The 15,735-nt window shown below is 42.2% G+C and overlaps 1 protein-coding gene across 2 annotated transcripts in view; it reads right to left on the bottom strand.

Annotated features, from left to right (window-relative positions):
• wnt7bb (wingless-type MMTV integration site family, member 7Bb) overlaps positions 1–15,735 on the bottom strand; it is a 31,694-nt gene that overhangs the window by 14,048 nt on the left and 1,911 nt on the right. Inside the window, exons 1-2 of one of the 2 annotated variants that reach the window (XM_023400202.2) lie at positions 14,291–14,689; positions 9,487–9,713 (exon numbers count right to left, since the gene is read on the bottom strand). In XM_023400202.2, coding sequence (XP_023255970.1) covers positions 9,487–9,713; positions 14,291–14,373 — 310 coding nt within the window. In that variant the 5' untranslated portion in view covers positions 14,374–14,689. Of the gene's footprint in view, positions 1–9,486; positions 9,714–14,290; positions 14,690–15,735 lie in introns of those variants that run through there. The other variant, XM_023400203.2, reaches the window with a different exon arrangement.

The raw sequence follows: 15,735 nt of genomic DNA, 5'->3' as shown, positions 1-15,735 counted from the left end.
CGTTCCACCATAACACAATGCACGCGTCATTTCCACACTGTTATCCGCATGGTATCAAGTACTTGGCTGCCTGGGAATGAATCTGCAGTTTCACTAGTGGTGGTGGTTTGGCACTACGATGCATCAGAGATATTTTATCTACTTGTGATACCAGCCACAATTTAGCGTCCTTTTGTGATAAGGACAAAATATTTTTTATCTATATTGGATAACAGAAGTGGGTGAATGAACTGATAACCACATTTTTTTTTTTTTGCCCAGAGGGTGCACGACCAAACAAGAAATAAATCCCACAGAGGGAAAAACCAAGGCGGCAGTGAGATGATTGATGGTATTTCGGGAGAGTTCACCAGTGTCAAAGTATCCACTTGTGTGCTTTTTTAGAAACCCCTAGTTTTGAAGAATGAGTTTTTCACTGTCTTCATTAAACGAGTCCCGGGTATAACACTCGTTGCCAACTGACTAAGCTCATACGTCAAACAGGGTAACGTTGTTTTTTCAAACCACAATTTAACTGTGACGCTTCTCCCTAATGATGATGTGTTTAAAATGTAAGAAGCAAAGAAATCTGCCACTATTTCTTTTTTAAATTTTTGACTAATCGGGTTAACAATGTAGGTGGCAACAGTTACATTGCACAAATGACTTATTTGCTTTCAAGGAAAGAATGTTTATCGTGTAGCTGATATTCAACTTGAATTTCTATTTATAAGACCGCATCACTAAATGATTTAAAAGGGGTTTGATGAAAATGTTCAGCTGCTCAAAATTAATATTTCAACTTGCATTTCCTCGTACTCTGTCAAAAATGAGGAAACAAAGCAGGAATGGAACCACACAATCATTTGAATAGATTTTCTTGTCCGTTTATTATTAGTCTTAGGTTGGACTGTGATGTTGTACTTGCATTCTGCGGGGATATGATTTCACCACAAATGACCATCAACTGATTCCGAGAAGGGGAAGGAGCTCCGCCAGTGCATTCATGATCTGTAAGTGTTCTGTTGTCCTCAGACTTGGAGCTTGTCGAGCAGTGCGTGAGAGGAAATGTGAAATGTGGGGAAAAGATAATTAATGGCAACCCTCAAGCAATCAACAATGAACATTAATTACTATTGTTGTTTTTTAATTCCACCTGATTCTATGTCTGGAATATGTTTTTTATTCACTGCAGTCTATGATGCTGTGATGCCTTCTCTACTGTTATAAAGTTACGGTGATCACAGGATGCCGCCTAAATTCCCTGGAAGAGAGGGCAAATGTTTTTTTAGGAAAACTTGATTGGCACCACTTACGATGCAAAGCTGTACGTTGGATTTTAAAACTGTTTGCTTAAGAGTACACTGTGCACTTTACACTATTAAGACATGAAAAGGAAAATTCAGTGCATCTATTGTCTCTGACACACTGCATCCAACCTGAAATAGACTCCAAAACTTTCAAGCTTCAATCAATTCAGATAAAAAAAAAAAAAGGGTAGGGCATGTTAAAAACTTCTATCAACCACATCCTCTTTGCACTTACGCTTCCTCCTCCACTGTTCAAACTGGGAATACAAAGCCCAACCTCAACACTGAGTTATGTCTGACTGTATCTGCCTGTAGTGACCTTTCCCCCTCCTCTGAGAGGGAGCTCTGCTCGGCGGAGTCCCGCTTTCCCAGCTCCCTGATCAAGTATGTGCCTGTCCGGGAGTTCTTTCCACACAAGTGGTTTCCAGTGAACCTGCTGACTTAAACATCCTTTATCTGACTAGACGCTGGTTTGGCCCCTGCAGCCCTAAAGTCCTGGCAGGTGGATCGCCCTGTTGCCTTTCACTACTGTCTGAGCTTGTGAGGGGAGAGGGGTGAAAGAGGGATGAGGGAGGGACTGGCTGGGAGGTGATATATATACTATAACGGAGGATGGGGAAATGCAGACATGAAAACACCCTCTATTCTCTAACTTCCTTTCAGCATAAGGCTCCGCATTTTACCACATTTCTTATCCCTTTTGCTTGTTCTCATCCTAAGAGTTTTCTAGTCAGCTTCAGGCAACAACATCAGTGCCTATCTGAGGTAAATCAGAGTGAGAGACAGCCAAAGAGATGAAACTGAAGAGAAAGCAAAAGGGAAAGAGGTATGATGTAGGTCACAGAGGGAAACAGACCTTCCATCTTTTCTTAAAAGCCTTTTGGTTTCGAAGCAACATTAATAAATAAAGTCTTGCCTGCAATACCGCCTAAGCCAATCTGCTGTTTAAAGCCTCCTTTAAACAGCAGATAAATTCAAATAAAAATAAACTGTTGGCACTGCTATGATAAATAAACATACAGCAGCATTCCCTCTGCAGCAAACAGCTCACCTGCTCAAGTGCTGTATCTATTCTTGTGCAATGAGCCGGAGGCAGCATTGATTGAACTTTTGTAATATTTCACTGCCGGCACAACAAGAAGCCTCTTTCAGATGAGGAGCATGAATCGGGACAGTGACAAACTGGCTGGAAAGTCAAACAGAGTAACCAGAGCAGGTCGTTTCATGACAAGGGAGCCAGTGTTGGCCTTTGATGCTGAGTGTAGCCGTTGAAAGGTGTCCATTTTCAAGCTCCGATCGCCGACATCAAGTGCACTGCAATTTGAACAGAGCTGTAAGGTGTTCATAAGCAGATCTTTTAGGTGAAGGGCATCGCTATTACAGGTGGTTAGCCAAAGGGAGGACAGACGGTACACCATATAAGTCCAAATATTATTAAAGAAGAAAAAAAAAAAGTATAAATATGTAGTGAATCTGAATCTACTGCGGTCGAGAAATAGAATAAATGCAACAGGAAAATAAGTGTTCATATAATATGTGTGTTAAAGTTGAGCCATGGGGCAAAGATCGCTCGCTGGATCTAAAACACATCAACTTATTATGTGAGATGTGTAACAGAAACCACATGGGGCTTTCAATGCACTTCACGCGTGGGTGAACGCACTCAAATATGCATAATAAAAGTGCATCAACAAATTACAGCCATGGGATCAGTCTTGACAGGAATATTTAAAATACAGTGATTCATCCGGAAACCAGGCCAAGGATTATGATTGGAGGATTGACCAAGTTTGCCATTCTTATCCTGAACCCCCCCCCCCCCCCCCCCCCCCCCCCCCCCTCCTGACTCACTGATGGATCTGTCTCTAATTTTATTATTGCTTCTTAATAGACTGCAACAAGCCACTCAATAACACCCATTTCTGTTAGCGCAGGATAATTCGTTCCACATTTTTACAGACTGAAGGTACCAACTCATGCCAGCACCAGAGCGGGGCAGACGGGGGAAGACTGCTAAATCTGCTTTTGCAGAGGAAACAGAGATGCACTTAAATTGCAAGTTTCAAATCTCACTGCGACTTTATGGTGTTGTTCTCCAATTTGTCAGTTAGAGCACAATGACCAAGCCAACGCTCTGTGCAAAACAGAGAAAAACCGTTGAGGGATGGAACTGCAACAAGAATAGGGATACTTTCGTTTTTCCATCAATTCATCGAACTTCACGTCTTGTGTGCAGCAGAGTGTCAGGCAGCGAATGAGGTGCCAGCAGCAGCAGTAGCTATCTTCTGCAGTGAAAACACTTCTGTTTACAGTAGAAGAGTGAAATAAATATCAAATGACCTCCCTTTGAAACTGAATCACCTCTGCTGAATGAAGATATCTTGGGCCCTGTAATGCTCAATAACCCAACTATTAATGTGTGTTCTCTTGGAAAGCAAATGTAATACCATGGAGCAGCTCCAGAACAGAAAGACTGCCTCCAAGAGCAGGCAGCACAGAGAGAATGCATTAGACTTGCGGTCGGCTGATCTTTAGCTCTTGAAAAAAAAATGCCGACATCTCCAGTACAAAACTAAGACTGGATCACAGAGCAGGGGGAAAGGTTTAGTGTTCATAATTTGGGGGATTTGAATCAAAAACTTAAATGGGAGCAGAACGGGAATAGCTTTTCCCCTGTACTTGATTATGATGATGTGGGAATCTGCAGATTCGGTGAAGGGATTGGAACATTTTGTTGAAGGGGTGTATTCCATGATTTCATATGCCATGCTAAAGAATTCCATAATGCATAAAGACATGGTCAGAAAACATGGATACATCTTCAACCATGAGAAACAACCACTGGAAAACTATCACAACCCAGGACGTTGCGTACGAGCTGACGACAGCCAGACAGAGTAAACAAATCGCCCACTTTTCCACAGTGTCAAAGTGGCAGGTGAGAGCTGCAGTAGCTGTGGTGTCTCTGTTCTCCCACGATGACCTGGTGGGACACTGATAAACTGAAAGAGCGCGGTCATATTTCAACTAGTCCACTTCCCACCCACAGCAGTGGAGCGCTTGATCTCACTGCCTCGTAATGCAATAGCCAAGCACACACCTGTATCCAGCAGCTTGTCTGATCACTTGGTTAAAGTTTATGGAGAACTACCAAAACTTTGAGAGTTATGTAGCTCCTTGTTAACAAAACAAATCACTGTCAATATATTGAGAGAAAAAGGCTTAAACACCAATTACTGGTAGAGTAGTGACAATGTGAATGAGTGGAACTCTCTAAGAATAATACAGTCGTCTTTTAAGGAACTGCACATAAACAAATCTGTAGGTTGTTGCAGGATGATGTTGCAGAACTCATCCAAATGCAGTTCAGCTCAGTTGACTTTGATCCTGATTTCTCCCAATAACCAGTTTCCTGTGTGCATGTGCACATAGCGAGAGATCAGTGACGTCAGAGAGACATACTTAAACTAGAGTTACAATACCTCACAATTGTTCTATTTCACACAGGATTCACCCTCAAAGGGTCAAAACTGAATCACTACACACCCTGCTATGATACTCACAAAAAACATGCTGTTGCATGCTGTATGCGTAGCTGGACACCTGCGTTGCCACTCCCCATTTATCCAGACCTTTTATAGAGAGTACTCTTCGCTATTTGACACAAGCCTTATTGACTGTTGTTAATTGTTGATCATTGTCTTGGTAAAGTAAGCACGGTGATGGTGAGTGGCTCCTTGCAATAGAGCAGCAACTCTGTAAGACTGAAGTGCAACATATCTCTCATACCCACAGGTCTCTTTTCAGTGCTGAGTACAAACCCAGAGGGAAAGCTGAACACAGCAGTCAGAACATCTGCACACGTCAGCCACTGTGAGTACAGTTAAACAAGAATTATATTGATAAGAATTGTTTGAGAAATAAATAATTGGTTACGATATGTATTCTGAACTTCACTGTTGAGACATGTTGACAAGTCAGTATCACTAGACACAGCTTTAAAAGGTTTAAAACAACTCCTACATTTAACCAGATTATCTAAACCAGTTATCTGGAAATCACATTATTGAAATTTGTAACCACACTGTCCACTGTAAACATCCTGCTGTATTACAACAGTTGCACACACTTGCAGGTTGGCAGTGCCGATGATTATAATGGGCATTTCAGGAGGGCTCACCCTTCTCCAAATCAGTGGATTAAATCATGAATATGATTAAACTAGTGATTTTTTTTATCATCCGACTGTTGACACTCCCTGATACTGTACTTAACGTGCTCCCTTCATCAGCCAAATATAATAATAATCTCTAGGAAGAATGGTCAAAACAAACAAAACAGTGAGACCTTTGTGCCTTCCCAAAAATGATCACATTATGTGTCTGACGCTGTCAAGTCCCAAAACGTATAGCAGTTGTAATCATCCGTAATCTATTTTCACAACTTTATCAAACAACAAATACGGAGCTGACTCATGAGGTAACACTGACCAACATGTGCAAGCTGACGTAGAAGCTCAGAAGATCTTCTGTTTCCAGAATGAAGCAATACCCAGTTCAATTCAATTCAATACAAAACTTTATTTCCTGTGCAACTGATGTTCCAGTCAGTGAATGAAGTTATTGTTCATCTCAACATTCGGCTTGATCTTTACCACAACTTATCAATAACACATTTATTACACAAAGATATTTGCGTGTGAATGGGTGTGTGTTCTTGTTACAATCTGTCATTGATAGAAAGAACTCATTAAAATGTTGTTACTGGTGCTTTTATCGCCCAAGTTTTTGGTTAATTGTTGCTCCAAAACTAACCTCTTCAGGACTAGTGTAACCTTCTAAGACCATGAAGCCACAATCCCGATCACAAAACCAGTGCAAAAGCCTCTGTTTGGACAGTTTACTGACCCCATGGACAAAGAGCCGTTGTGTGCGCCTCAGTGCAGCCATGGGTTCCACCAAATATGCCAACACTGTCAAGAGGCACAAACGATGCAACATTAATCTCCTTTCTGCCCCTGTGCAGAGGAGGAATAAATCAGTTTACTCACTTTAAGGAGCTGCATCCGTGTCTAAGGGCACAAAGCTTAGTGCAGGATATTTGCTCATTCAAGAAGAGGCACGATTTCTTACAGTTTCTGCCACCAAGAAAAGCAAAAGAAGATTACACGGTCTCAAGGACTCACAGATAGAGCCATAAAATGTTACAACTTGTAGTCCAAAACTGTGAAGCAACTTTAGCTTCTGCTGACAGATTTCCTCTTTGGATTTATTGTATAAGCGTAAAAACATTTGCCTTTAATCTGTACAGTGTAGCTTTCTTTTTTACTGTATATTACCTGCGTGTGTATGACAAGAAATCTGTGAACTGCTGTGATTATCATGTAGAACAAATATAAGAAAAAAAGAAAATTAAAAAAAAAAAAAGTCTGTAAATCTGCCATGGGAACTCAAGTTCCACATTGGTCTAAAAGAAGACGTCATTGGATATTTTATTGAGAAGGCCACCAAGTCCCATCATTATTGGACAATCATGGCAGGCCCAGTAGTCATCGCTCTCTGACCAGAACTGGACACCAACAGTGATGTGCTCAGCGCGGGCAAATGCTGCATTTATTTGCTCAGATCTACTATGGAAACCAAACAAGAAGAGCAAAGGGCGAGCATGAAATTCATTCAAACCGACGCCATTACTGAATGGGAAGTAGTCGTCGCATCACGCACCGGAAAAGTGGACGAGCCCCCTGTAGAGTTGAATGGCGTCAACCTGACTGAGCTCATATAGAACATGTGACTTTGCATGCACATCAAATACACAAAGATGAGTGACAATTCTAACAAAGCCACATTAGAGAACATGAACTGTGCAAAGTAGAATGACTAAATTTAGTTTTTTTGGGTAAACATTATAATGCATAAAAATACCAACATCAATCCTAAAAAAAAATAAAAAAAATGCAGAGTAGACACACAGATGCTTCCAATGAACCAGTGCTTAATATCATTCCTAAATCTGTACGCCCTTTAAAAGGGGCATGAAAGAACAGACCAAAAAGGAGGAGAAAGGGGGATGTTGAGTGTTGAGGAAAACAACATGAGCTCCATTACAAAAAGAAAGCGCCACATTCACAACAAAGTAAAAATGCTTTTGGAGAGGGAGCTGGAGCTAATTCAGCTACTCCTTAGGAGGAGTGATTGTTAACAGAGCCACTGGATTAAATGCACAGCCCAACCACAACATAATGGCAACAAAGTATCTTCTAAATGAAAGGAAATATATAAAAGTCCCTGTAAAACAAAAGCGATGCAAGAGAGGTTTTGCGGAACGCCAAGTTTCTCAAACAAAAGCATCGTAAATGTAAATGTTTGTCTGCTTTAGGTCTTTTCCTGCATGTATGTGCACACTCTCATGAACCAGCCAGGCGAGGACACAACCAATTTAGCCCGATTAACAACAGATGTGTCCAGCTATTTTAGTTCGACAAGCGTTCTCTGCAATAACACCATTAGTTGTCTCCTCATTTGCAATATCATTTTTCAACCATACGTTTTCCCCATCAGGACTCCAGTGCCTTTCGGTAGCTTTTCCATAACTTTGGCATAGCCAGCGACGCTCGGCATGCTGCTAACCAACAGGCTCGCTGCAGAACCTACATCAACAGAAACCAGAGCGCGCTGGAGAAATACAACATTGTCAATTGAAATGAGGACAACTAAGATGGTTCTGGAATCAGCAGTATATGAAGTCCTCTTGAGCAATGCCAACGCAAATGGTTATACAATGGAGAGTCAAAGAGACTGTGTGTTGCTGGTTTGAGTTTTGACTGTGTGATGTGTGCAGTTTGGGTTTGGCTTGGGAAGAGCCATATTTCATGGGGTTCAGAGGGTCGGGGGCTGGTACCACATTTTTGATACTCTGCTTGTACTGTTTCTGCAAACAGAGACAATAGGATGGCTCGAAACACGCATTATGTAACTTCTTTTTCCTTTTCAATTGGAAAGCCACTAGTATTATCATTCTCAACTTCTTCGTCATTGTCACCAAACGACTGTCAGTGATCACACAGAACTGCACAACATCCAGGTTGTAATCCCTTTTTTTTGGTGCACAAACCTGTGAAGATCTATCACTGATAATATTAGTTATTTCCAAGCAATGACCATATCACTCACACAGCATTCCTACCCTTATCCTCATGAATCCTGAAATTGCCCTTCAATTACCCCTGTGAGCAGCTTCAAAGTCAAAATCATGATTCTATACTGAACAGCACTGTCTCATGTGATGTACGTTCTGGTGTTGGTTTATTCCAGCTGTTTATAGCTCAAGCTGAGGACTTATTCAGACCTAAGAAGCCATTTTTACAGCCATCTTGCGCATCATGTACCTTTAGTTCAGCGTGACATGTTTGGTATTTTGGGAAGCTTTAGGAAATTCAGTTCCATATAAAATAACATCTGAAGAGCAAATCAACCGCGAAAAGTGGGCGACTGGCCCGGAGCCCCACAGTCAGAAAGCCCAAAACTCTGGGTTAACTGCATGTTGATTGGTATTTGGTATTTTGATTGATTGCAAATTTGTTAGAGAATTTGCACCACTAAAGTATAATATCAATCAAGCAGAGGCCTGTATTATTACATACTTCTGTGGACCCCTCTTGTGTCAAACTCTGTTTTTAAGATCAGATTACAACTATAAAATTTAACTATTTCAGATGAATTATTTTTTTTGTTTGCTCACGTGGTGCATATTCCTAAAACGTGTTTAATTAAATAATCACAATCTATTCGGCATATGGAAATAGTGGAACGAGTAAATGTGGCTATGTCCAATAGTTTACAGAAAGCTCTGCTACGTTTGTTATGATCTATCCAGCAGAGAGTCCTGCAGAGCAGGAGAAGTTAACCCTAAAATCAAAGTATTAACTCAAAACTAACCATAGAATGGAGATAATGCACATAAAGCTAAATTCAATCATAACTAAACTAAATGTAGCTTGCTCATTAAAGAAGTGAGAAGTGGCAGAAATGAAATCACTTTGCAAAAAGTATCCTCAGTCTAACAGCTAAACCTCAAAAAAGGAACCCAAAAAAAGTTCTCATGGGGGGCGGGCAGCCATACCGGAGCACACATACACAAATACACACACCAACACACGCTATGACCGCTTCCCTTCTGTGATAGAACCCAGACTGACCTACTCGCAGCTCCTGACCGAAGACTGTCCTTTCTCCCAGCGCCGAACAGTTCCAGCGTCCATATCGGAACTGGTACTGACACTCATTGATGCCCATCTGGGCGCCTTCACCCACAACAATGATGGCGTCCGGGCGGTTCTGGCAGATGGCCCGCTGGCGAGGTGCCAGCCCGGGAATCTTGTTGCAGATGATGTTGGCACCCAGAGCCACCACCGAGGACAGGGCCCTGCAAAACAGTAAGAGAAACACACCGCCACACGTGCATGTGAGCATCCGTACACAACCGTCGATAAGGACACAAACACATGTGCACATATCAACACACATACATGCATGCATGGGTACACGCACACACTCACACACACACACACACACACACACACACACACACACACACACAGAGACACAGACTCAGTTCGAGCTTCCAGAGGATGGTCAGACTGACTCACTTATGTGAGACTCTCCAGAACAGGATTCAATTCAACCAGTGATTGATGCACGTTCCGTACTGAAGTGAAAGCTGTGCTGCATGAAAGTATTGCTATTTAATGGATTAGAGGTAAATGAAAAACCTGAAAACTTAATCCAACATAAAGCATAAAAGACACACACGGGGGAAACTTGCTAAAACAGCCCAGAGAGAGAAAACAAGATGCTTATTTGACTACTGACAACGCCATTCCGCATTGGTTTGGATGGTGGGACTTTGAGTAATGAGTTGGGGTTTTCGGGTTAATTGTTAGGTAACATAGTGGCATGAAGAGTTGCCAGACTTGACTCTTACGCAAATACAGTTTGTACACTTGCTCAGCGTCTTGTGATGCAGATGCAGGGTTCACTTTTTAACCAAATGTCACACAAAATATTATTCCTTATGATTTGTGTAATTATGTGTTTGAAACCTTTTCAATGTGTAAAGTGCTGCCTATAAATTTCATGAGAGACTCGCCTTTGCTTTAGCCACATCCTAAGACCGGTTTGCATGGAAAATATGTAAGGTTTTCAACACTGGTCGAGTATTAATGTGCTGTATAGTAAATGGCACAGCTCCTCCTCAGCTCTCCTCAGGGAGACTTCATCACATCTGATCACTCCATGCGATAATATCAAAACACATGTTAGAGATGGTTTTGTGACCGCTGAGAAAGCCAAAACAGATTACAGCTAAACAAAGCGCTGACTCTCTCCACAGCTCTGTTTATAACCCTTGAAACCATGTAGATACATACTTTTCAAACATGTCAGGGACAGGGAAGCCATAAATGAGCACAGAAGCATACGCCGGCTTTGAAGTATGACGTCGACCTCCAAAGGCTTCACCACAAACGGGGCAAACTAACGCAGGCGAGTTGTGTATCAGCAAAAAAAAAAAAAAAAAATAGCGACGGCGGCGGCGTACGAGTGCGTGAAAAGGAAGAATGGGCGAGGGGAGGAAGAGAAACGGAGAGACCCTGATCTCTGTGGACTCTAGTTCACAGTGGTGTGGGACGGGAAGAGACCCCCCTAAGACTAAGAACAAAGATGTGATCGCTGATTAGAAATCTTTCCTGGACAATCATGTTCCCCTCCCGCTGGTTGCTTTAGTTTCTCCACACACAGAAAAACATAAACCTCAATTTCAAACACATAAGTTCAAATAAATCCTAACTGCAGCGAGACGTGTATCTGTTACCAAACTCAGGACTGCACACACACTCTCGCTGCAGTCAGGAGGAGTGTACTACGGTATATAAAACTAAAAGTGTCGCTGTGTGTACATTGTTGATTTTGCAAAACCTGTTTTAAAAGTTGCCGCTATTTTTTGAAAAAAGAGAACCGTGGTCAAAATGTTAACGGGACAAAAGAGGATATTTCATGTTGCACCACGACACTGTTGGTAACTTCTAAAATGGAAAAACAACAACAAATTTAAAACGTCTCAGAGAAAACAGGGAATTCATCAGGTGCGTTCAGTGTTCAGAGTAAACAGTCAAGCCTGCGGCTGCTTTCTGACTCTCTCTGCTCTCTCTGCTGGTAAACAGGCTTGAACTCCTCTGACCCTCTGTGACCCCTCTGCTGTATATGTGGTCGTTCATGGCAACGATGACATCCAGTCTGTACAAAGCAAAAGGTCAGGCTCATTAAGACAAACTGGAGAAACTCACTTTCTGAGCGTTCAGGGTGAATAGAGCTGATTTGTTTATATCAATCCAAAGGCAATAAAATGTATGAGTCATTTATATCACAGATATTTCAGTGCCCTGCTCAAGAACTTAATACAGCAGCACACTGATATTTTCAAATCAGTCATGACCTCCTCTCTCGGCTCTTTCTCATGTCATTCACCTGCTAATTCACAGAGTCTACCATGGGCAACCCAAACCATCAGACGACACCAAACAGAGAATTCCAGAGCTAAGCTTTTAAATCCCTGCATCATCAAAGTGCACAAATGCGATTCTGTTTGCTTAGCGTATACTCTGTGTGTACGCCAGCGGCTCGGGGACGGGCTCGCCCACGGTCGCACAGATCTCCCATCAGATAGAGCATCAACAGAAACTCACGCTGCACTCACTCATGTCACAGAACTCGGCCTACACGGACGCTGCAGTAGCAGTTAATAAACATCAAGCTTATACAACACATAGGAGGCGACTGAATGTGTTTGACAGAGTGCTGCAGAGTTTGATTATTGACACAAGAGAGATGAGCTGAGTCTTTATGGAAGTTTCTAAGCAACAGGTTAGACAGACTTTCTTTTTTTTTTTTTTGCCACATTTTTAACCTTGCACACACACACTGTAAAGTATATACTTAGAACTGCGGGTAAACCTCTGTTTTGCATTCAAATTTATTATGTTTTTATATTAATCAATCACCAGTCAACAACGTACAGCTTCCCCTCTACAATTAAATTTATATTCTTTAATAATATGAGATTATTCTTGACCAAATGTGGGTTTTCTGTCTGTGTTATATCGATTATAAAGAAAAAAGAAGAAAAAAACTCCTCCAGCATTAAACCTCAGATGAGCACAGGCCGTCTGCCGTGTGACCTGACAACAAGTTAATTTTCTTTGGAAAAACTTCAATCTGAACCAGTGTCAGCGGCAAGGGAGCTCACAGAATTCTTTTAATGGCAGGGTAGCGCGGCTTTAAGAGTAACTATAGTCTACGTCATGGCATACAGTGCGCTCACAGCCACCTACTCCATCACATGGAACACTTTGAACCTAACTGACACACTATTAAGCTCCCAGGCATGCATCTTCTACCGAGGAATGCACTCACAAAAATGCCTGAGACACAACTTAACTAAGTCAAGTGAATAAATGCTCTTCTTCTTCTTTTTTTTTTTTCAGTGTGCAGGAAATGAACTGTTATTTTAGTGCTGAATGTAATTTTTCTCCTTTTGCTGCTAATTTACAGACACGAGAGCTTAAGATGAGCCGTGCACCCAAGCTGTTTAATTCATTACAAAATCCTATTTACATCTGTTTTAAACTACTACAGCCACAGTTGCACACTGGTTAGGCCAGTATGATATTAAAATGAAAATGGTCAGATTATTGCCACTGGAACATTAAGCGTGAAATTCCTTGATACTGGAGTGTGAGGTGGCCACCCACTGCTCTACACATTTTACAGTTGAACATGTCAAAACACTGGTTGTTCAGTTTTGAGGACGGGGCTCTGCGTTATTTTGTATCCATATTAATTATTCTCCTCAGTTTTGTGGCTAAGGCTCAATAGAAAACATACTTAAATAATCCAAACAAACAATGGTGTGCAGCTTTAATGTGCAAGCCATCACTAAACTTAGAAGTGGAGCCCACTTTTAACTGAAAACCAGAAACCACATCTATTTCAGCATCAGGTTTGGGGTCTCCAGGCAGCAAAGGAAGGAGCGAGGGAACATGGGTGAGTAATTATTTTGGAAGCTTTAGGGAAGCCAGTGTTCTCCTGCAAGAGTAATTCTCGTTTAATTCAAAGCCGCAGCGCATTATAGTGTCAATCACGTGCATGTTGCAGGGAGATACTTTTTAAGATGTGGCTTCAAACGATAACATAGAAACTACTGAGAATTGACCAGAGATGAGGTAATGCACAGAGACCATCTCTCACGCGCTAGGACAGGTTAACGGTGCACGCTTGCGTAAAAGAAAAAAAAAAAACTGCCTATAATGTGTTCACTTCTCCTCACGGGGGGAAGAAGACAGAATCTCAGCATCCAATTGTCTTGAACATCTCTGCCACTCTGTGGCCAAAATGAATCCATGTAGCAGTTACCCAGACGTTTTGTTTTTCTGATCTTGCAAAATGTTTGCAGCACGACAGCTTAACACAAACCATCACTGCTTACTCACAAGAAAACGCTCCTCCGCCTGCACACGGCACATTAGCGCGTTCAGGTTTTCACATAATTACTTTATTCCCACGTGGATCGTTTTCCCGGCGACGTTTCCACTGATGAGTGTTCACTAAGAGATTTGACGCTTGTCTAACATGGGGAAGTGTGTGAAACATATTCAAGAATTAAATTAAAATAACTGACTAAGTTGCACGTCTGCTCCGCCTGTTCCCTGTGCCGTTAGTTTGATGACACAATATAAACAAGTTGAGCTGAATCTCCAATCTGTGGACGCGGAAAACTAAAGAAATTCACCTCAGAACCGGCGTTTAATGGCTAAAGGAAAAGGGAAATATAGTCCGGTAAGAAGGCTGCACAGGAGCAAAACCAAAGCCGTGCGTCTTTGTGTTGCTGAGGATGAGCGCGCCACTCTTTGAAGTTAATTAAGGAGCCGTTAATTGGCTGAAACTTACAGGTAGCTGCCACTCGTCAGGATCAGGAAGATCTGTGGATAGTAGACTGACAGCAGTACACTGCGCGACGAGAAGATGATCATGATGACATTGAGCAAATGGCCACGTTCGGACTGATTGAGAAGGCGCGGACAGGATGAAAAAAAAAAAAAAAGCAAAACTCCCTTAATTCACGGCTTTAAGTCCCTTTTCGCACAAAATCAAAAAAAAGGGGTGCTGCGCGTCTCCGTGTCTTTGGTGCGGCGGCTCTACGCAGCTCCAAGCTCCCAGGGCCGTGTGTGCGCTGAGATTGGCTCTGTCATCTCTCAGCGGCGGAGGCTGTTACACAGTACTGTGGGTTCCCGAGCCGGAATGATGATGGTTTTAGGGATTTTGCATGGCAGAAAAGTGCCTCTCTCCACTCTCATGAGAGTCGTGCCTGCCATTGGGCAGGGAGAGACACTGCTATCCGCCCACTTTGCCACAACGGGACAATAGGGTGACACTGATCCGATCCCCGTTGGACGTGCAGGAGGTTTCATTCATCATCAACCCCCCCCGCCACCACCACCACCCCACCCCACCCACCGTCCCTCCAGCCTCCCTCCTCCTCCTCCTCCTCCTCCACCACCATCCAGCCAAAAATAAACAAACATAGACGCTGGCTGTTTGAGCCTCACATCATCATCACAGCTCCATGTGCAAAAAAAAAAAAAAGAAAAAAAAATCAGCACATTTCTTTGGCAGGATGAGACATTCAGAATCAACTTGGTGTCACATTAACACACAAAAGTCCTCATAATATGACAGAAACGGTTGTCGTTATATTCCTGTATGGCGCTCTATGTGAGAGTGATTATGAAAATAATATTTTTTATTATAATATGGTACACTGCTTAAAACAGTATTATGTCCTCTGGTAGCAACTACTCCTATAATATTTCCTCAGAGACGCATGTTGTGGTCTTCAAATAAGACTAAATGACCTTATTATAACCTGTGGTAAGACTATAATATCGCTATAGGCGTCTACAATATTTTTTCTCTGTGCTGCGCTCTGATGGTATCTGACGGCCGCCACCCTGTAACATTCAAATACTCATTTTGTGACCCTGCTGTGAAGTTGTGCAATCATTCCCTCAAATTGCAGGACTGCTAAAAAAAAAAAAAAAACCTATGTAAAGGTGAAGATATAAAAATAGCACCATTGTTGCCCGAGCCTGGATCTGTGCTGAGAAATAAAATACTTGGGGAGATTTTGTCGCAGAGCTGAGTGAGTTGAGGGCTTTTATCGCCTCAGCATCGTGAGTCTCACTCAACACCTGCAGGCTCCAGCCATTGTAAATGAAGAGGGTACCATGAAAGATTTAGCCGGGGGGAGAGAAAAAAAAGGATGGAAGGAATGAGCTAAATGCTCGGGCTTAGTAAACACAGAGATAGGTGACTTTCCCCCACCTCCACCCCCC

The sequence above is a fragment of the Seriola lalandi genome, unplaced genomic scaffold (assembly GCF_002814215.2).
Source record: "Seriola lalandi dorsalis isolate HSWRI2012SDOR001 ecotype SW California unplaced genomic scaffold, Sedor1 jcf7180002052274, whole genome shotgun sequence".
Classification (NCBI taxonomy): domain Eukaryota; kingdom Metazoa; phylum Chordata; class Actinopteri; order Carangiformes; family Carangidae; genus Seriola; species Seriola lalandi.
The sequence above is the reverse complement of the archived record's forward strand: the minus strand, read 5'-3'. Positions and strand labels throughout refer to the sequence as shown.